Source organism: Xenopus tropicalis, chromosome 6 (assembly GCF_000004195.4).
Source record: "Xenopus tropicalis strain Nigerian chromosome 6, UCB_Xtro_10.0, whole genome shotgun sequence".
Lineage (NCBI taxonomy): Eukaryota > Metazoa > Chordata > Amphibia > Anura > Pipidae > Xenopus > Xenopus tropicalis.
In genome coordinates, this window is record NC_030682.2 from 122,556,570 (window position 1) to 122,579,409 (window position 22,840).

The window sequence follows — 22,840 nt, forward strand, 5'->3', positions numbered from 1 at the left end:
TGCTCATAGGAAGAAATGCAAACACTCTAATAATAAATATATTATTACATAGTTACATAGGGTTGAAAAAAGACCAGTGTCCATCAAGTTCAACCCATCCAAGTAAACCCAGCACACCTAACCCACACCTACCAATCTATACACTCACATACATAAACTATAAATACAACCACTTGTACTAACTATAGATATTAGTATCACAATAGCCTTGAATATTCTGATTGTTCAAGAACTCATCCAGGCCCCTCTTAAAGGCATTAACAGAATCTGCCATTACCACATCTCTAGGAAGGGCATTCCACAGCCTCACTGCCCTCACCGTGAAAAACCACCTACGCTGCTTCAAATGGAAGCTCCGTTCCTCTAATCTAAAGGGGTGACCTCTGGTGCGTTGATCATTTTTATGGGAAAAAAGAACATCCCCCATCTGCCTATAACCCCCTCTAATGTACTTGTACAGAGTAATCATGTCCCCTCGCAAGCGCCTCTTTTCCAGAGAAAACAACCTCAACCTCGACAGTCTCACCTCATAGCTTAAATCTTCCATCCCCTTAACCAGTTTAGTTGCACGTCTCTGCACTTTCTCCAGCTCATTAATATCCTTCTTAAGGACTGGAGCCCAAAACTGCACTGCATACTCAAGGTGAGGCCTTACCAGGGACCTATAAAGGGGCAACATTATGTTCTCATCCCTTGAGTCAATGCCCTTTTTTATACAAGACAGCACTTTATTTGCTTTAGTAGCCACAGAATGACACTGCCTGGAATTAGACAATTTATTATCAACAAAAACCCCTAGATCCTTCTCCATTAAGGATACCCCCAACACACTACCATTCAGTAGATAGTTCGCGTTTATATTATTCCTACCAAAATGCATAACTTTGCACTTATCAACATTGAACCTCATTTTCCAGTTTGCTGCCCAGTTTTCTAATTTTTTCAAATCGCTCTGCAAAGTGGCAGCATCCTGCATGGAACTTATAGTTTTGCACAATTTAGTGTCATCAGCAAAAATAGAAACAGTACTCTCTATGCCCACCTCCAGGTCATTAATAAACAAGTTAAAAAGCAAAGGACCAAGGACTGACCCCTGCGGTACTCCACTAACCACACTGGTCCAATTAGAAAATGTTCCATTTACCACCACTCTTTGTACTCTATCCTTCAGCCAGTTTTCTATCCAATTACAAATATTATGTTCTAGGCCAATATTCCTCAATTTGATCATTAACCTTCTGTGAGGTACTGTATCAAACGCTTTAGCAAAGTCCATGTAGATGACATCAACTGCCATTCCAGCATCGAGGTTCCTACTCACCTCCTCATAAAAGGCAACTAAATTAGTCTGGCAAGATCTGTTACGCATAAAACCATGCTGGCACAAACTAATAGTATTGTGAACTGCAATGTATTCAAGTACCCTATCCCTTATTACCCCTTCCAAAATTTTTCCTACTACTGATGTCAGACTGACAGGCCTATAGTTTTCAGGCTGAGAACGGTATCCCTTTTTAAATAACGGCACCACATTAGCAATCCGCCAGTCTCTCGGCACCATGCCAGACCTCAACGAATCCTGAAAAATAAGTGAAGAGGCTATTTTATATTCACAAAATAAATATCTTATTATATACACAAAATAAGCTATCCCTTTATATTTTACTAATTCAGAGACAATGGAATGAAAATAAACTCTCTCGAGAGGGAGAGAGCATCCAGCAAACCTCATATAAAAAAGACATTAGGTTACATCAAGTTCGGAAGTGAGATCACTCCTGGGTTCTTATGAACATGCAGCTTGTGTTTTAAGGGGAAAACAGAAGTTTAAAATGTTAAATTATCCAAAACACGAATATGTTTTAAATATTTAATCACCTAAAGAGCAGAAGGAAGTCTGAAAGAAAATAGCATTGCGAACAGTAGGAAATATAATGACATTTTAATACCTCAACAGTCTCATAATCAAACGCTCTTTTGTTTTAATCTTCAGTGTGTTGTGGGTTCCATTTTACACCAAATGTTCCCTATTATTATTTCAGGGACTTGAGTTTTGACTATATCTGTCAAATTTAAATGAGACTTTGGCTGCAAGTTGGCAATTTGAACAGACTGCAACAGTGAACTGTTTATAACCTCTCAGCATAACAATAGGGTACATCAAGCACACGTTCTAAAGGGGATATGGAGCACAGTGCAGAATTGCAGATTGCTCCTATACATAAAAGATCAAGAATCATTTATAGAATATTAAATATATGCCAATTGTAAAGCTGGACATGCATAGAAATATCAGCTCATTTGAAACACCTATGGGCTAATGAGTAGATTGCCACGGGGCCCTGTGTATGTGTATTAATGGACGACTGCAGTCCTCACCCCATAGAACTTTCTATCATTCCCAGTCAATACCTGTCTTAGATATCAATGGATGAGAGGTTTGCATTGGACCCTTAAATGAACTGATGACTTAGCCAAGAGTGGCCGAATTGGCAGTAAATGTCATCCCATGTATAGATTATTATATACCCAACAACCATTAATACCCATTTCACTATATCCTTATAAATGGTGCTCAGTGATGTCATCATTTATAATTTGTGCTTAAAGGACATGTATCATCTAGAAATTGTTTCCCCTATCAGGGATGTGGTCTAATAGTTCTTGTACTCCGATGGGGGAAACAATAGTATTTTTTCAAGAAAATCCCCCTTTAGTGTTCTCTGCTTTGTATTAATAAATACTATTGTTTCTGTTATCCAAGGAAACACTATTTATATGACATGTTGCCCTTTAATAATGTCATTTGTGTCACAATACATGTATGGGATCTGCTAGCTGGAAACCCATTATCCAGAAAGCTCCAGATTACAGGAAGGCCATCTCCTATAGATTCCATTTTAATCAAATAATTCACATTTTTAAAAATGATTTCCTTTTTCTCTGTAATAATAAAACAGCAATTTGCGCTTGATTCCAACTAAGACATAATAAATTCTTATTGGAGGCAAAATAATTAGGTTTAATTAATGCTTAAATGATTTTTGCAGACTTAAAACCCCAGGTCACAAGCATTTAGGATAGCAGGTCCTATGTAGGTACTGGTTGATTTCTTGTGTTATAAAGAAAAAATGAGCATTTACCTTGGCATTAGTGACATTAGCATATAAAGGCACAATCCCATAGTCTGGATGCTTTTATATAAGTCATGGAACTCTCGGGTGACTTCTATTATCTTAATATTGCAGCTTGGAAGCACTGAAGCCTTGTTTGATTCCAGCCAGGGCACTTTCTGCAAGGAGTTTGTATGTTCTCCCCATGTCTGCGTGGGTTTCCTCTGGGTACTCTGGTTACCCCAAAAACAGACAGGTGAATTGGTCGTACTGTACGTAATACAGACTTTACATTGTAAACTCCATTGGACCAGGGATCTAAAGCTTTGTGGAAATGTCTCAGAGCAATATACATAGCAGGAAATAATAAATGATGGGCATGTGCTATTTATTTACATGTGTGCAGCTTAGAGTCATGTGACATATAACATAACTAGCATTTTTTTTTTTATAACTTATTACATTAATCCCTTCTGGCATATTTACACATACATTTCCAAACAAAGTTTACATACAGAAAAAGTACCGTTATAAAGGAGATGGAAACTGGTGCACAACGGCATGGGGAGATGGGAGTGGAATAACAAAATACAAGGGATAATGTGGTCTCTATTGTAATAAGGCAGCTTGGAATAATATGAAGCTGTGACCAGGAGGGCCAGTGCTCAACATGTGGTGGCAGATTTATTAACATTCGTACTTTCGTGCTTCTAGCAGTTTGTGAAACCACAAATAAACTAATTTCCACTAAAACCACAAATGTCTACCCATTTGTTAGAAGATCCATTTCACAAAGCATAACAAATTAAAATTAAGAACGAAAACACATGAAAACGTTTTTGTATGAATTTTTGTTGACAACCGCCCCCCCCCCATTGACTTCTACATAACCTCAACAGCTTTTAGATGGCATTTTTTTACCTTTGCAATTTTAGTGGTTTTGATGCATAATAAAAGATACAAAATCTACTTTTTTACAGTTAAAAAATTGAGATTTGGTGAAATGGCCTGCTAGAGTGTAAAGGGACATCTACTTTTACCCCCAGGGCCTTCAGTTGGACAGCTCTGATCTATATAAAAATGTCCTTCCCTGAAATTCTTAGATTCTGTCCCTGTTTTTAAATCATTTTTTCAGTTTTTTTCCTGAAATGTATTATTTCTGGTGCTAAAATAATATGATGTTAATCTCCTCTAAAAAGGTTTTAAAAGGTTGTCCATATCTGTATGATAATCTTACAGCAAGAGGTATTTTAAGACAATATGCACTACTCTTTACTTTTTTAGTATATTTAATTATTCCGTTTGATGTATTTTATAATTACTGTATTTTGTGTTTTATACGTTATCTTTTTACTACACCACTCTTCCATCCAGAGTATAAGCTTTTCTAATTGGAGGAGCAGGGTTTTACTAACCTAAGCAACTAAGCAGTGGTTTGAATGACAGAAAGATGAATAGGAGATGGCCTCAGCAGAAAGATTAGCAATAAAAAATAGCATTAACATTAAGCATCTGGTCTCATGATTAACCTGCTGTCGGGTTGCTGGGGTCACTGACTCCATTTACCATATAGCAATTTCAATTTCACAATGTAGAAAGGCAAATAATTAAAATAAAGACCGACTTCAAATTGTCTCAATATATCACTGTCTCCAATATATTACAGTTTACGGTTAACTTTCCCTTTAAAACACACAGAAAGCGTCACCCAGAGTTTTTAATTGTTTTTTAACTGATGTGTGGGAACATCATGTTTCTCTATATGTTTCGACTACAACATGTCTTTCTAGAACATACCTTCATTTTAGCATTTGGATTCCATTAATAAATATGAAATGAAGTACAGGAACACTGTTATTTTTATTTTTTCCACCCTGACCAGTATTTCATAGGGTGGCTATGGGCTTAAACAAATTATTTCACATTAATGGCCTCTGCTAGTGAAAGACTTAATCCCCAAGGACTTTCCTATTCCACTTTTGTCCCTGAGCATATATGCAGCTAAATCAGCATCATGGTAAAACTGATAGCTAGTGCTAGAAAGAAAAGAACGGCGGAGTGATTACTTTATGGTTCTTTTGCAAAACTGATGAGACAGCAAATGATATTCAATCCCATTAAAAAGGCTAAGCACTGCTTTTTTCCCTCTGTCACTCCCTAACAAAAAAATCCTCACATTCCTCGCGTCGGGATGGTGTGATACGGTTCTACAATTCGGGGAGATTGGAAATTACAGGACATCTGCAATGAAATTGGTTTTCAGTGGAAAACTGATGAATCACTTACTGCCAATGACTAGAAGGGAAAAGTACTTGTTTATGCCCTTATGTAATGAATTTTTATGAGGTGCAGTTTGCGGTTTATTAAAAAACACACACACTCGCGCATACACGGAAGGCTTCTGTAGATATAAGGTGATAGAATTCACAACACTATAGAAGAATTTAAGAAAATGTATGCCCCTGTATGAAGTCTGAAGATGGAACTATGTTGTATATTATCTGGTCACAAAATTAAAGTCCTTAAGCAAGTCTTAGCAACAAGGAACCCTCAAAGCACTTTGTGATAAAAAAAAAACATGCATTTGCACCGCCTGAATGTAGATTAATCCATTGTAATGAAAGGTATGTAATTATGCATTCGCAATATAACATGTGAAATGCCCAATTACCTTATTATATACTAACAATAAAATAGTAATATGTATATTGGACAATACAAAAACAAAACACTGGGTGGGTTAATAAAAACCTAATAAAAGGCATTAAATTTGCCCAGGAGCAGTAACCCATAGCAACCAAAATGATGTCAAAACAGGTGACCAGTAAAGTTGCTATGGGTTACTGTTCCTGGGCAAACTTAGTGCTTTTTATTACATAACTCAGAGAAATGTACAAGAAATGTACTCAAGCAGAGTGTAGGAACCTAGGTTGTAGGACTCAAAAGCATCTTCTAATATCTTTTCTAATAGTTAATGGAGCCTTTTGGCTTGGAAATCCCACAACTTCAGCAGCAATCATTATTCTGCCTCTAATTAATCTTCGAGTTTGAATTTTAGAGGTTTGTATTAGAATAAACTCAAAATTTTGCCAAACTCTAATGTCTGCTTATTAAAAAATTTGAACATAAAAAACTTGATTGAATTAAACTTTTAAAAAAAACAACTCATTATTTTCAATAGGTCTACAAATTCTCAAATGACTTGTTTGAAGGACATATGAACCCCCAAAATTAGTTTGTGCCTCATAAAACATAATTCTAAGCAACTTTCCAATATGAATTTATTAAAAATTGTCAGTGCTTTAAAAGTTATGTGTAAATGTAATTACTATTGAAAGCAGCATTTGCTGAACTCCTGGTTATTACATTTTAAACAATGTTGCAAAGGTCAGTCTCCTCCAGTACACTGCTTTTAGTAGCAATAATATATACAAATAACTCAAAAACCATTACAAATGTATTATGAATGTATAGTGCAAAGTTGCTTAGAATTCTGTTTTCTTTTATTAAGCTAACATTATATTCTGGGTTTACTTGTTCTTTAAGTTTAGCTTAAGACAACTCCCATGGACTTCTACATGAACTTGCAAGCTTTACTGGAGAGATGTTTTGCAATCAGCTTTGGCTATGAGCAGCCTAGGGGGTGCCCCTAGTGGAAGTGGCTCTCTGGGGATACAATGTGCTCTTTCTATGGTGAAACAAAAGGAGATAATGTTGAGGTCCAAGTTAATACTTACCCAGGTTTCAATGAATTGATCTGGGTTGGGGCCCACAGCACTCTCTATGAAGCCCAAGAAGTGCATGTCATGTAACAATATGGAGCAACATCAGCTAAACTAAGGAAGGTGGACGTTATTATAAGCTATCAACAATGAACTGCAAAGGGGATGGTCGTCGCCCTGGCTGCCTTTTTTTTTATATATATGCGAACAGATTACAATCCATTGAGGCAACCTGTACGTTAAAATCAAAAGATAAAAATGTAACATTGACATATGTTGCATGATTGTCTATGAAAAGATGTCTGTGAAATATATTCAAACCTGTGTTCTTTGACATTACAGTAATGACAGTGTAGGTATTAATGAAGTCCCTATAGTAAAATACACTATATGGTCAAAACTATAGCCTGTCCAACATCTCATTCTAAAATGAAAGGCGATTAATATAAAGGAACTTGTCTATTGCAGATATACCAGACTACAGTCTTCTGAGAAGGCTTTCTACTTGATACTGGGACATTGTGTATGAGACAAGCTGCTATTTAGCCAGAAGAACTTTAGTGAGGTTGGTCACTAACGTTGAGTGAGGAGACCTTGCCCAAAGTTGGCATTCCAATTAACCCCACAGGTTTCCAATACAGTTGAGGTCAGAGCTCTGTACAGACCAGTCCTCCCCAACCCTGGAACCATATACCCTAAACCCATATCAGGAAAAACAGAACATTATTACTGTTCAACCAATACAGTGTGTATTATGCACTCAGGTAGGTAGAATTCTTCTAGCATCTGCCACGTCCAGATTCCTCCGTTAAACTACCCCATGGCAGGTAGTAAGGAAAGTGCTGGTTTGCACAGGCCAGTGCTGAGCTGTGTGCTTTAAAGTTCTGGGACAAGATCCACACTTCAGCAAAACTTACTTGAACAAGCACTAAGGGCACATCTTTGCACCCCTTACTGCTCTAGCCCATTCATCCAGGGTCCTTGTAAATGATCCCTCCAGTCTCACTGGCTAAACCCTAGTCAGGATTTTAGAGATTGTACGGTTTTCATGTATAAACAAAACACAGTTTTACAACATAATTTATTCATTATTTACATACAAAAAAATACTTATTTGACATTTATTAATAAATTAGAAATGCCTATCATGTATAATGGTATTTTACAATCTTAAAAAGCAGTTATTTCTCCTTATAAATGTTATTATACACCTACACGGAACAAGAGCCAAATTAAAAGCACTTGCACTGAAAATGTGTTCCCCATTTCTTTAATAAACTTCATATTTTCTTGGAATATATCTATTTAATTACAATGTACAAACTAATCATGTTTGTGTTTACCAATAGACATAATGTGCTCTGTATAAACATGGCCCTCCCTTAAACCTAATTGATGTGTTTTAGGTTTACAGAGAAGGATTTTATCCTATATACAGGTATGGGATCCCTTATCTGGAAAGTTCCGAATTATAGAAAGGCCATCTCCCATAGACTCTATTATAAGCAAATAATTCACATTTTTAAAAATGATTTCCTGTTTCTCTGTAATAAAACAGTACATGTACTTGATCCCAATTAAGATATAATTGATCCTTATTGGAGGCAAAACAAGCCTATTGGGTTTATTCAATATTAAAATTATTTTTAGCAGATTTAAGCTATGGAGATCAAAATTATGGAAAGATCCCTTATCCCGAAAACCCCAGGTCCCGAGCATTCCGGATAACAGGTCTCATACCTGTAATAGGGAAGGGAATTTGATGAACTTTGCAAAACTGCTTGAAAAAAAACAAAAACTGGAAATTGAAATTCCTGTTTCAAAGTACTGTACTGATTAAATAGGCAAAATGCATCCAACATGAGCCCTAGGTATTGAACCCATTGTTTAACCCAGGTGCTACTGTAATGCCAAAACTAAAACCTCCCTATCTGAGGGATACTGGACGTTTGAGCCCCAAAACATATGCACTGTTCCCTTCTAGTGCCTACATCTAAATTTAAAAGTACTGCAAATGAACTGACAATTCTGACATGAATTGCTTTTGTATAGTACACTTGCAAAATATTATTTCACAGTTAAAATCACAATTAGTAGGTAAAATTATTTTCAGATATTAATATTTGGTTCTTTATTTCAGTTCATACTTGTTTTACATTAGGTTACACCGTTCTGCACCCCTATTGCTATGTTAGATGAGGGATACTAGGATAACTCGTTACTGTCCCATCCCAATTCCTATATCTGTCTAAAATACTGCAAATTAGCTGATAAATCTGACATAAATTGATCATCAGTTCACAGTTAAAACACAATTAGAAGATGATACAATTATTTAATTATCTTCAAATATTAAAGAAAACGTTCCCTACTTAATTTGATTAGCACCCCCCCCCCTAAAAAGAGAGAAATTGGCACATATTACTGAATACATAGGACAAACGTTCCACATATACAATAACAGAGTTAACTAGCATGTATATACACTCACCTAAAGGTTTATTAGGAACACCTGTTCAATTTCTCATTAATGCACCAATCTAATCAACCAATCACATGGCAGTTGCTTCAATGCATTTAGGGGTGTGGTCCTGGTCAAGACAATCTCCTGAACTCCAAACTGAATGTCAGAATGGGAAAGAAAGGTGATTTAAGCAATTTTGAGCGTGGCATGGTTGTTGGTGCCAGACGGGCCGGTCTGAGTATTTCACAATCTGCTCAGTTACTGGGATTTTCACGCACAACCATTTCTAGGGTTTACAAAGAATGGTGTGAAAAGGGAAAAACATCCAGTATGCGGCAGTCCTGTGGGCGAAAATGCCTTGTTGATGCTATGTTGATGCTAGAGGTCAGAGAAGGGTATTAGTATGGTGTTCCTAATAATCCTTTAGGTGAGTGTATGAGATGATGGAGCAGTACTAATCAAAGGCAACTGTAAAAAAAACAGTGAATGGTGATTTTGTTGCAAGTTTAGTCCCCAGGACATAGTTACTAATCACTTTAACAAGGGTCATCAACCTTTTTTTTTTAATCTGCGAGCAACCAGGCCCGGATTTGTGGAGAGGCCACAAAGACCCGGGCCTAGGGTGGCAGAAATGTCGGGGCGGCACAATATTGTTTAATTTTGACATAGATAAATTAGAGAGATAGATAATTTTGGAGAAGATAAATCCGGCACTGTGAGCAACATTTAAATTATAAAAGTTTAGGGTACAAAGCAAGCATGGAAAAGTTCCTAGGGCGTGCCCAGTAAGGGCTGTGATTAGTTATTTGGTAGCCCAATGTGGACTGGCAGACTACAGGGGCTCTATTTGGCAGTACACGTGGTGTTTGTGCCACCAATACTACTATGTCAGCAATCAAAAATGGGCACCTACTTTGAGGCCACTGGGAACAACATCAAAGGGGTTAGTGAGTAACATGTAGCTCACAAGCCAGTGGTTGGGGATCACTGCACTACAAGGACAAAGTCTCCCTGTGCACCATTACCATTAAATGTAAAATTCAAAGGAGCAGAGAAGAAATGCAGTTTATGCAATAAGCAGCTTCAATGTAAACAAAAAGATTTCACATTTGCCCTTCAATTTATTCTACAAGGTGTGCACTTCAGATATTTCAATTTTGAATTCCAGGGGCTGCAGATTATGCACCTGTGAGCTACACTTCGGGCATGTAAAATACATGTCAGCCATATAATTGCTTTTTATACAGTAGTAACAAAAGACATGAGAGCAGCCAATGGTATGAGGCATAGCGGGCCATTCTCCACACAGGCAACATTCCTTACAAATGACAGCCAAAGACGGATCACTGAGGCTGTGGCCTTTAGCAGGTTTACACCAAGAAAACAACTTAGATTTTAATTTCTGCGTGTTTATGAGAGGAAGAAGAAAAATAAGAAATTCAGCAAATCCGTGCCACAGAATTTCTCTGTTCATGTATTCAAATCCAACCTGACGGACATCTTGAGGTCTGCTGAAAACAGACCGTATCCCTAGAAGACGCTCGGTCAGAGTAGCAAACTTTCCTTGCTGTAGAAAAATCAAAAAATTTAAGAGGGCTCCAAACTTCAGAAGACCAGATATGGCATTAAGAAAATATTTTGTCCTCTGAAACGAAGCCCCAAAAGGGTGATTACTGAATAGGTCAAAGGATCTCTCCTCGAGCCATTTGCCACCAACCATGAAGAGTGCAAACCAAACTTTCTGCTGTTTATTCAAAGGCCTGTAATTCTTTGTTGCCTCCAAGTCATTCTTGTACTGCATATTTAAAATGGCCTGTCCCACTGTAGCATTCTTGGTGTAAATGGTATATCTCCACAAGAAAAGACATAAAAAGGCTTTAATCTCTGGTTCAAAGCGAGTCAAAAGTCCTGGTTTAAATCCCTGAAAACAACTGTTAAATTGAGACCAGATTAATTGCTCTAATGCCTTGTTTAATTCAATAGCATCCAGTTGACTTATTCTTAACACAGGATTTATCTCTTCCATTTTGTTTTCAGTTGCTGCCATTTCTTCTAGAGAAAAATAAATCTGGGTTATTTCACTTTACATTATTCATATGTATGAAAACAAGTGCCACTAAATTAGACGTTTAAAGCTCCAATGCTACTGCCAGTTTGGAAATGATTAATAAAAAAGTAGAAATAAAACTGGGCAATTCCACTGACAAAGGCAGAGAGGTTCCTGAAAAACTGACATTACAGCAGAAAGAGGTGCCTGTCAGAGAGGAAATCTGAAATGCGGCATAAGCTTTCTATCTAAAAGTTTTATTTTGGTGGATATGGATAAATGTATCTCCTATGTTGCTTTAAGGGGAAATATTACTTAGCTATACTTATGCAAAAGTTAGAGGCCATTGGGTGGAGTATGCATAAAACATTCTTTGTATGTATGTATGTGTATATATATATATAAACTCATTGTTTAAAAACCAACGTTTCGGTCCTCATTAGGACCTTTATCAAGGATCCTTGAGAAAGGTCCTAATGAGGACCGAAACGTTGGTTTTTAAACAATGAGTTTTCAATAAAAAATTTTTTTTTGAATTTTAAGGGTGTGCCAGCCATGGATTATTTCATGCTAAATACTCAGATTTTGGCTGATATATACATGTATATATAGGGAACTGAAACGTTGGACTAAATAAACCTCATCTTTTATTTCACCTTATGATCTTGTGTTAAAATTCCTGTGCGTGCCGTCACTTTCTACGGTTATGCCTAATCCAAATTTGCACGGGCACCCAGATATTATCCTCTGTTGATAGTGTGCAGCTTACTGGCATTCTGTGTGATATATATATATATATATGTATCTGACCCCTTATCCGGAAACCCGTTATCCAGAAAGCTCCGAATTACGGAAAGCCTGTCTCCCATAGACTCCATTTTAATCAAATAATTCAGAATTTTAAAACTGATTTCCTTTTTCTATGTAGAAATAAAACAGAACCTTGTAATTGATTCCAACTAAGATATAATTAATCCTTATTGGATGCAAAACAATCCTGTTGGGTTTAATTAATGTTTTGTTGATTTCTTATAGATATATAAAAGAACATCAACTCAGGGGCTATTTATACATAAACTTAATTTCTGGGTTAATGCTTAGTGTGCAAGCCATGAAAACAGTTCCACAAAGGATGACCCTTGCCCAAAACAAAAAAAAACATAAGAACAATAGGAGGCTCCTTCTTGAGGTCAGCGCACTAATAAAATGAATAGCTAAATTACTGAGGCGAAGTTGTGCAGATTCACATTATCTAGGGATCCCTAAAGGAGAAGGAGAGGCAGAAAGACAATTTACTGCAGAGAGACTGGAAATGTCCTGTTCTACTGAAATGCTATAATTATATGTAGAAAATGTTTATTACACCAGTGTACACATCTCTCAAAGTTCCCTAATATTTATAAAGACTGCAGTCACCATCTTATTTTGCGGGGACATGACTTATATCTGGCCGCTTCCTAGGCGCTTGCTCTTTCTTTGTTGCAATGTAGCCAATGGAGCAGCCTTGGGATCCTAGCAACATGTAGGGAACATGACGCAAGGCTTCCTAGTTGCAGAGCGGCTAACAATGGCAGAGCTTTAGGGACAGCAATAATGCACTGGCTTCCAATCCAACCTGCATCTGGAACGTGCAGGGCTTGGGCTTCCTTTATTGCACATGCTATTGCTCAGCTCAGAGAGGTTAAAAAAAATGGAAGTCAGGCGAAATCATCCATGTGACACAGAAGGAAATTTGTGGCCCACGGGAAACCTGCACTACCTGCGGGCAATCTTCTAAAGTACCTTTTAATTACCGTAACTAACATTTGTATAGCTGCATGTACAACAATTTAAATGCAGCAATCTGCCATAATTACACCATCCAATCCCACTGTTAACTAATGGAGAGGTTTTTTCTTTCTCTACTTTTAAATGCTTAGATCAAACTCACTATGTCACTGTACCCAGTTCCTGTTACAGAACTGTTAGAACTGATGTTCTATTACAGCAGTGGTTCTCAACCTTCCTAATGCTGCGACCCTTTAATACAGTTCCTCATGTTGTGGTGACCCCCAACCATAGAGGAGCGGTGTCTCTGTTCCTAAGACCATCAGAAATATGTTTTTTCCTTAGGGGACCCCTGTGAAAGGGTCATTCGACCCCCAAAGTGGTCCCAACCCACAGGTTGCGAACCGCTGTATTACAGAAACTCAAGACAAAATCCAAAGGCACAGTGCATTTTATCCAAGCATTTTACAGTGCCCTTGCCCATAAAGCCAATGTTGAAGTAATGTTTCCTTGTCCTTTAAGACCAAACAATGGGCCAGCCTTTATTATCCAATATGTCTCAAGTTAATAGCAAATTAGGCATAATGAAATTCTGTTTATCTTTGCACTAGGCATCTAATTATCTACCTCACAAGGACCAAGCATGGAGTAGCTCCCATTTCCCTGTTTAACTCAATAAATGTAAAAAACATTGATTTTTTTAGCATTAAAATAGGCAAGCATTAAAATAGGCAAGTAAGTAGTAAGTTCGGCACAAGCCCTATTCGCTTCCCTTATGTTGCACAAGGTAGTATACCGCACAATTACTATTTAATCAGAGGTGACAAAACGATTAAAAACAACTTCAAAACAATATTCATGGTGCACGTTACAATATATATTCCTTACTATAAAGCAACTACACCAGAAAAGCAGCTGTCCTGAAAGAATAAGTAAAAGGGAACAGCATGTCAAGTGGTAAGATGTTTGTACGATTTGATTTCACACTTAAATGGACAATAGTTATCAGGGCTTGTGCTAAACATTTTGCCTTGAGGAAATATCTAGGGTTAAAGGAACAGTAACAGCAAAAAATGAAAGTGTATAAAAGTAACTAAAATATAATGTGCTGCTGCCCTGCACTGGTAAAAGTTGTGTGTTTACTTCAGAAAGTCTACTATAATTTATATAAATAAGCTGCTATGTAGCCATGGAGGCAGCCATTCAAAGGAGAAAAGGCACAGGCACAGATAACCGATAAAACACTATTGTATTCTACAGAGCTTATCTGTTATCTGCTATGTAACCTGTGCCTTTTCTCCTTTTTTCCAGCTTGAATGGCTGCCCCCGTGGCTACACAGCAGCTTATTTATATAAACTATAGTAGTGTTACTGTAGCAAACACACCAGCTGTACCAGTGCAGGGCTACAGTGCATTCTATTTTTATTACTTTAAATCTCTTTCATATTTTGGTGTTACTGTTCCTTTAAGGTTATTTCTTGCCCTAAACAGTGGGCTGTTGGTTTTAGACTTTGCTCTTTGGGATCAGGAAGTCGAATGTGAATTTAGTTCCATTTTCAACGTTTGCCCTGTTTAGAGCAAGAAATAACCAAAACCGTAGATATTTCCTAATTAAAGTGGACTTGTCACCCAGACATGAAAATCTGTATAATAAAAGTCCTGTTCAAATTAAGCATGAAACCCAAATTCATTTTTATATTAACACATCCAACCCCATTATAAAGGCATTTAAGAATCACAGCTGTCAATCATATATTGCTTGCCCCGCCTCTATGCCTTAGGCATAGAGGCGGGGCAGACAATAACTTAAGCTTTCCATTCAGCACTACCTAGATGTCACTGCACATCTCACTTTCCCCCTCCCTCCTCCTCATCTAACTGTGTAGCCAGTGCATGGGCCTGGGCATCAGGTCCCCCATTCTATCACATACACAAGATTTTGGGGTGATACAAAGCTTGCCTTAATAACAGTGCCCACAAAATGGTGCTTGCCTGCTTGCTTTGATTGAGTAATTCCAAGACGGAAGGAAACAAGATTTATATTATTTATATAGAGTAAGTAAAGTTTATTTTGCTCAACTAACAATATAGAAAATAATTTGGAGTTATTTCTTAGGGTGACAGGTCCGCTTTAAAAGATTTAGCATAAAGTGTGTTCAGCGCAAGCCCTATTCACCAAACTACTGTTGAAAAACAGGGCATTCTAAGTGACTGTATTCTATCTCACTAAATATATAACTGCATCTGTGGGTCATTAACTGACAAGGTGACAAACAAGTTCAAAACTATTTGGTTCATACTTGAGGCAGTATTAAAGTACAATTTGATTGGTCTCATCACTGACCAATGAGAAGCATGTAAAACAAACCAAAAAGTCTGCAAAGAAACCCTTTAATCCTACAGGAAGACATAAGGTATTAAGAACTGTATGCTGTGACTGGCCCACCATTTCTAAACCAAGCCCCAGGTTTCTATGCAACCCCAACATGTCAGCAACATCTGATTGTAGCCAGGAAAATGGTTTGTCCGAGGAGGAGGAGCTATAGTGTGGCCCTATGTAAATAACATATATACCACCAGTCGTTACAATAAACAAACAAAACGACAGAATCTTCAATATCATGTCTTTAAATCGGCCAGAGTTACGCTGTCAGTGGCATTAGCAACTGAAATATTTAGTTACGGTAAAATATACCTCCCGAATGTCCCAAATGGGACAGGCCAGACCGCTGCTGAAAAGGCCAGCTTACTTGCGCAGCTCCTAGGGTCCTAGCGGGCCGCTCTCCCGCAGTTTCGCTAGTCTCGCGAGATGAGGCTGCACGTCACGCCTTCAAACTAAATATGCGCGGTGACGCAACACGTAGCTGCCTGGCGGTGACGCTACACGTAGCTGCCTGGCAATGGTGAGTGCGGGCGAAGCGTGAAGTCTATTCATGTGCCGCCCACATACATTGTGAGTCTTAAAGATAATGTGTGCGGCCCTAGGAAAGATGGATCGCCTTTAATACTGCTAACACCAGCATTAAATTAATTAGAACTATATGTTCGCCTATTATTTCCAGCTCGCTACATTTTGTGCTGTTTAATGTGAAGGTTCCGTATCTATATAACTGTACGTAAGGTAGAGTTGCTGATAGAACAAGATTTGGAGACGGATAAACCTTCTACGTTGGGGATGTTTCCTAGCTTTAATCAGGATAATGCACACAAATAAACGCTTGTGCTTTCTGTATGAGAATGTATATACTTAATCTGATCTCATCAATCTGGGGCCACAGTCAAAGCCAGGGCTGCTATCAGGGGGGAGAGGGGGTACTGTTGTGCCAGGCAGGCAAACATCTCCATCCAAATGTGCCCCCCCAACCAGTTAACTTTGCATTACATACATATGCCAGTATGGGATCCCATATCCAGAAGCCAGTTTTCCAGGAAGTTCTAAATTACAGAAAGCCCGTCTCCCATAGACCCCATTATAAGCAAATAATTCAAAATTTAAAAAAATTATTTCTTTTTTCTGTTGTAATAAAACAGTACCTTGCACTTTATCCTAATTAAGATAAAATTCATCCATATTGATGACAAAACAATCCTGTTGAGTTTAATTAATGTTTAAATTAATTTTTAGTAGATGTAAGGTATGGAGATCCAAGTTACGGATCCAGAAAACCAGAAAAACCCAGGTCCCGAGCGGAACAGATATATATATATATATTTATGTATGTATGTGTATGTATCTGTAAACAATATTAAACATATTTGGATTTTAGCCCTCCCTGTGCATTTATCTAGAACCCGTTTTTGTATCCAATAAGTTAAAATCAAGGAAAATAAAACTTAACAGTGTTATGTACATGACTAGTTATATCCATTCACTGCAACATAAAATATAAGAAATGTCTGACAAAATCTTGGATGAAGGACTATGAGGAGGCCATTGATCAAGGCTGAAAGCCACATTTTGACAATTGGATTAAGTTATATAGAGAAGTCATGAATTATTTAATTTAATCGTAGCAGGAATGTATTTTTACCTTTTACTTGCTTCATTTATGTTCACCAAGTTATTTTTATAACCTAGAATTTAACTTAGGACTTTAAGGCACTTTTATATCACTTAATAGCCTCTTGTGTTTACACACCTGAAACCCACCGCCTTTTACCATGTTTTCTTCAATTTAGTAAATAACATTTAGAAATCTAATGAATGTTCTTCACTGTATGTATATATTCAGAAGGCTAACTAATTCAGTACAGATAAAGGGGCATATTTCCTTAAGGCTAATGTCACACGCCTCGTATGACATTAGCCTAAGGGTGAATTTTTTACTCACCTAAAGGTGACCATATACATTAAGATCCACTCGAACAAGCGGATCTCCTCCCGATATGCCCACCTAAGGTGGGTGATATCCGGCTAGTTTGTTTGGTCATTGGGCCAAATGATCATGTTACAATGACGGGTATAGGAGCTGTCGTACTGAGGACTGCGTCAATGAGCTGATGTGGCCCCCAATCCGACGGAAAAATCAAACCTGCCCGATGGACACATTGGGCATGTGTCGAGCAGGCAAGTTTTGATTTCACATAAGCTGCCGAATTGGTCTAAAGGACTTGAAGCAGCAGTTTAAATATGCTGTTGTGAGAGAAATGTGCCAAATTATCTGTAAACCTTTGTCACTTTATCTTTCTCCATACAAATGTAATGGGGAAAATTTGCGACAGAGAAATTAAATTTTATGATATTAGCATGGAGGAGGGGATTTAGGCAATAAGATACAAAAGTGGCTACTGTAAACAACTAGGGGCTTTTTTTTAATCAAAATTTGTGTCTCTGTAATTTTTCATATTTTTTCTTGGTTCGATTAACTTTGAACTTTAAAAAAAAGCACAAAATGTTACCTCATTCAGAATAAAATACCTGAATACTTTGAATTCATAATTTTCGCTTAATTTTGAAAAACTTGAGTTGACTAAATAGTTTAAATTTTAACTAGGACAGCTCCCACTAAAGTTCTATTTGTGTTCAATCATTCAAATTCGTGATTTTTAAAGTAAATAAACTCAAATCGCTGAAAAAAAAAAAAACTATGATAAATCTGCCCCATGGCTCAGCATGACTGTATCAAATCTTGGGCTTTTGCTGGACATGCAGTGAATCCATCCATATGTAGGATGCCTTGATGGTTTCTGAGGAAATGGCTTTGTGTAGCCATGAAATGCATAAAGTGTTGCCTTCTCCCTGCCCCGACATGCACTTGTACATTTTTAAAAGTACTTTGTTCATCAATGTGAAGTTAATTCACAAGAACTTGTACTTGTCCTTTAGTAAATTCCTTGTTGATGTCATGAAATTTTTTAATTTTTGGTGATATGCAAAGTTTTGTTCTTTAGTGAATATGCCCCATGGTGTTACTTTAATCTGGCTTAGTCATAAAACTCCATGTAATTAGAAGTGAAATGACACAAAGTCCATTAGGGTAATCTATTTAGACTTCTGCCTTGGCTCTGCCTGTGCTCTGTACCTTGTGTGGATAAAAAAAAGCCCTATCCTTACGGTCTAGCTTAGGGCAGACAGTGACGACAAGTCCCTGTTGCGGTGTTCACAGGCACAAGTTTATGGGATGGGTGGCATCTATGTGCTTCCCAACACTCATTAATACAGCACTGTTTTAATCGGGGCCACCAAATAGATCCTATACCTGTAACAGTACTGAAGACCAGCTACAAAGTGTTCTAGAATGCTATGGCCTACTACATCATATTAAAAAAATTATTTGAACGGGGATTGCCACCCAATAACTGTTTTTTTTTGTAATGAAAGAAAGCATAATTCTAAGCAACTTGGAATGATAAAGAATAATTAAACATTTTCTGTTTCTTTGTCCTGAAACAGTATAGCAGAGTCCAGCCGATTACCGTACCCTGGAGAACAAATTTCTGCTACACTGTGAGTCAGAAGCAGAACACAGAAAGGGATAAATATTTTTTCAATTACAACAACATTTATTAGAAATAATTTAAAACCACTGAGAATATTCCAGTTTAGCTGGAAATGGATTTTCATGTTGTCGTGCAATTCCTGACAGCCCCTGTAATAGTCACAAGCAATGCATTTCCAATTCAAATGAATGAGAAGCAGCACAGGGCAAGAGCATTTTGCAGTTTTCCAAGGGAGGACAATTTATAATGCCCTGGGTGCCTTCAACCCAAGACCCATTTTAAAAAATTGTCTTTTAATTATATCAAACATTACAGTGACTTAATGGTAAATTCTCAAATGGGATGTGCTATCAAAATCTCATCATAACAGTAAAGAACAGCATGTACCTTGTTCTGACGCTCAGGCACATCTGCAATTCATACATGCAATTCATTTTGTTCATAGTTTACTCTTCTTCAGTTCACTTTGCCCCAGGGGATCACTTGCTGGCTCCTACAGCACTGGGGATAGTTAATGATTAAATGTTGGAGGAGGTTTCATCATCACCAGGCTAAACATTTGAAATGAATGGGTCCGGTTGGAGGAGTAGATTCAAACCCCATGTTATAAATAGTTGAATGACAGTGAAGCCAATGGAAGAAGTGGTATTTTAGCCACAATGATGTTCTCAGGAACAGTGGTGATGTGCAGGCCGGGCTGACACCCGCAGGTTGGGCATGTTCAGGCCGACGCACAACTCTTTGGGTTGTGAGTGGGCTCGGGTCGAGCTCTTCCTTCCTCCTTCCCTGCCCACCACCTAACTGTACCGAGATTCCTCTGGCAGCAGCTATATACATGCGCCTGTCTCACTTCACCCCCTCTGTGATGTCAGTGATGGGACATTGGGTTGGGTGAGAATTGGTTAGGGTCGAATTTTTGTGGACCCGCACACCACTACCGCAGGTATCTGCCATAATTCAGCAATTCTGCCAGAATTCCAGCATACTTGGTCATGCACAGTTGTGCATTTGGGTGTCGGAATGCAGCTTGGGACTGCAAGAAAACTGCATAAATTCTGGGAAAATGTAAAATTTGGGTGCATAAAACTGAGATTTTACGGTGTAGCTATATCATTATGCTTGCAAGTTACCAAGCTTTAAAAGGTAATAAGTAGCGATGAGCAAAATTTTTTGGCAGACATGGATTTGTGGCAAATTGCCACTAGTGAGAAACTGCAGTGAAGTATTGTTATGATGCAGGGGAGGTAACAGAAGGGATTTCTTAACTGAAATGTGGAAATAGCAGGTGACTTCAGGGGTCCGTTAATCAAACTGCAGCCATACAGAATATGTGATTTAATGCATGCTAGAAGAGTCATTTTGAACCTGCGCTTCCTACAGTGAATTTGTTACTCCTCTGTATTTCCATCTGCATCAGCAAGTTCTCCTAAAGGAGGTTCTATATTAAAAGAAAAAATTGCATGGGAAAAATATGTCAATGGAATCCAGTTTATGGTGGTTTGATATATGTGGTCCGTTACTTTAACAGCTGTTACGCAAGGTCTTCATATAATTATTTCGTAATTAACACAGATTTGCCCAGTTGGGGTTTTTATTGGGATTAAAGTAGCCTGTGAATTGATTTTAATATTATTTTTGAAATTATAATTCAGTAAGAAATATCCTATTCCTGCCAACTCTCCAGGAAAAGCAACAAATACATTGTCGAGATCAAGATATAAAAAATTATGTTTAAAAAACACAAATGTTTTCAAAATTCAGTTTAACAAGCTCAGATTTTGAGATTTCTAATCTCTAAATCAATGGAAGGTGTTTGTTCAACATTCAGAGAAAAAAGATTGTGTTTAATCTTAATTTTTCTGCTATATACTACAGTTTATATAAACAAAGCTGCTGTGTAGCCATAGGGGCAGCCATTCAAAGGAGAAAAGGCACAGCTTAAATAGTAGATAACAGATAAAACCGCAGTATATTCTACAGAGCGTATCTGTTATCTGCTCTATAACCTGGGCCTTTTCTCTTTTTTCCAGTTTGAACGGTTGCCCCCATGGCTACACAGCAGCTTATTTATGTAAATTTGTAAATTATAGTAGTCTTTTTGAATCAAATACACAACTTTTACCAGTGCAGCACATCAGTACATTATCTTAAAATTAGTTTAAAACAATTTAATTTTTTTCGTGTTACTGTTCCTTTAAGAGAAAATGGTTATATCACTATTTGTGGGTCCTGAAGGATTGGGGTTTTTTTAGTACTGTGCCAGCATCTGTCATTTTTCAGTAGGTAGAATTGTGATATAGCTCTCCCATGTCTCAAATCATTTTTTAACCTGTTTTTTTTCTGCAGAGAGGCATTGATACAATCCATATAAAACAAATGGGACGGTTTTTAAATAAAAAGGGAAAAGAAAAGAGGTTGTGGTTTAATCTATTGCTGAAAAATGTGTTTTTTTCCCCCGATACAGCTGAGATTATGATCAGTAACCGTTTACTACACATAGCAATTCTTGAGGAAAACCTTGTGAGGCCCAGAGTATCCCATTCTGGAGCTATCGGGGTATAGTTTACTAGATTAGCACTGAAAAAATCTAATACTTCCCTCCAGAGTTTCTTTTTAATTTTCCGGCAGCTCCAAATACACGGAACATGTCTGCTTCAATCTGGTTACATTTTGGGCAATTATTGCCACAACTTCATGTAATTTCAAGGGGAAATAGTATGATATGATAACATGGGGAGCTCCTTTATATAGCGGTACAGCGTTCCCAGGACATCCTCCATATCTAGTTTGGGTAATCATTGTGTCTACTTGCTCACTCCTTCAATTTAAAGCTTCTCCTATAATATTGGGTAAAGGTCCCTTTCCCTTCGCATACCTCTCACCCAGCGGTTCCCTTCACCAGACTTCCCCCCAGAGTGTCTCTCACAAAGCCCCTTCCCATACCTGTGCCCAGCATTTCCCTTCACCAGCCATTCCCCCAGCTAGTGTCTCACAAAGTCCTTTCCCCTTCGCATAACTCTCACCCAGGGTATCACATCCCTTCACTAGTCATTCCCTCAGTGTGTCATTCCCTCAGCGCGTCTCCCCCCTCCATGCGAGAAGGAGAGGGTGAACTTACCCGGGCAACAATTCTCCCTGTGCACTGCAATTACTGAACTTCCGACTTACACCCGGATATCCTGTGAGGAGGAGACACATCAGGGGGGCGCACGTACTGAGGGCTAATCGCTGTATCGCCTTTCTTCAAAAATGTATTTATAGCATGGAGAGGAGTTTTATTGGGGATGTTTTGGCTAAATGCAGCTGGACATGGGTATTAATTAGAGAGTGTAGTTTTTATGTTTTTCATAAAATTTTTTACTGTTACTGTTCCTTTTTAATTAAATCACCCTCTCTCCAGTTTACTTCATATATATAATGTTGATGATCATTCCCTATAAAATTATTTGTCTGTGGAGCTTATAGACAGCCTGGGGGACACAGAACTGTATAACTTTAAATTCACTGGGGATTAAATATTAACACTATTCCTTTTTTCACAATGCTGCTACTTGCTGTAGGTTACCCAGCACCTTTAATTACAACACAAAAATACTTCCTGGCATATTTTTAATGCTTTACTTGACATTTCTGTATGATGCTTGGCTTAATTACTGTATATGACTGTGAATGACTTATGTAATATAAACTTCATCTCAAGGCAATAAGAAATGTTTTATATTATGATTATGATATGATATGATTAGGGATGGGTGAAAACATTTTCTGCGCGCCACATGACGCACA

General features: G+C 37.7%; 1 protein-coding gene across 4 annotated transcripts; it reads right to left on the minus strand.

Annotated features, from left to right (window-relative positions):
* Window positions 1-7,902: 7,902 nt before the first annotated feature.
* pex2 (peroxisomal biogenesis factor 2) lies at window positions 7,903-15,964 on the minus strand. Of its 4 annotated transcripts, none has more exon segments than NM_001016841.2 (2): window positions 7,903-11,351; window positions 15,810-15,871. In NM_001016841.2, a coding segment is annotated over 1 exon segment (921 nt). In that variant the 5' UTR covers window positions 11,347-11,351; window positions 15,810-15,871; the 3' UTR covers window positions 7,903-10,425.
* Between the last annotated feature and the right edge of the window lie 6,876 nt (window positions 15,965-22,840).

What these genes read in the sequence shown, in the direction of transcription:
- pex2 (XM_012955165.3), bottom strand. Translation starts at nt 11,346, where the DNA reads ATGGCAGCAACTGAAAACAAAATGGAAGAGATAAATCCTGTGTTAAGA.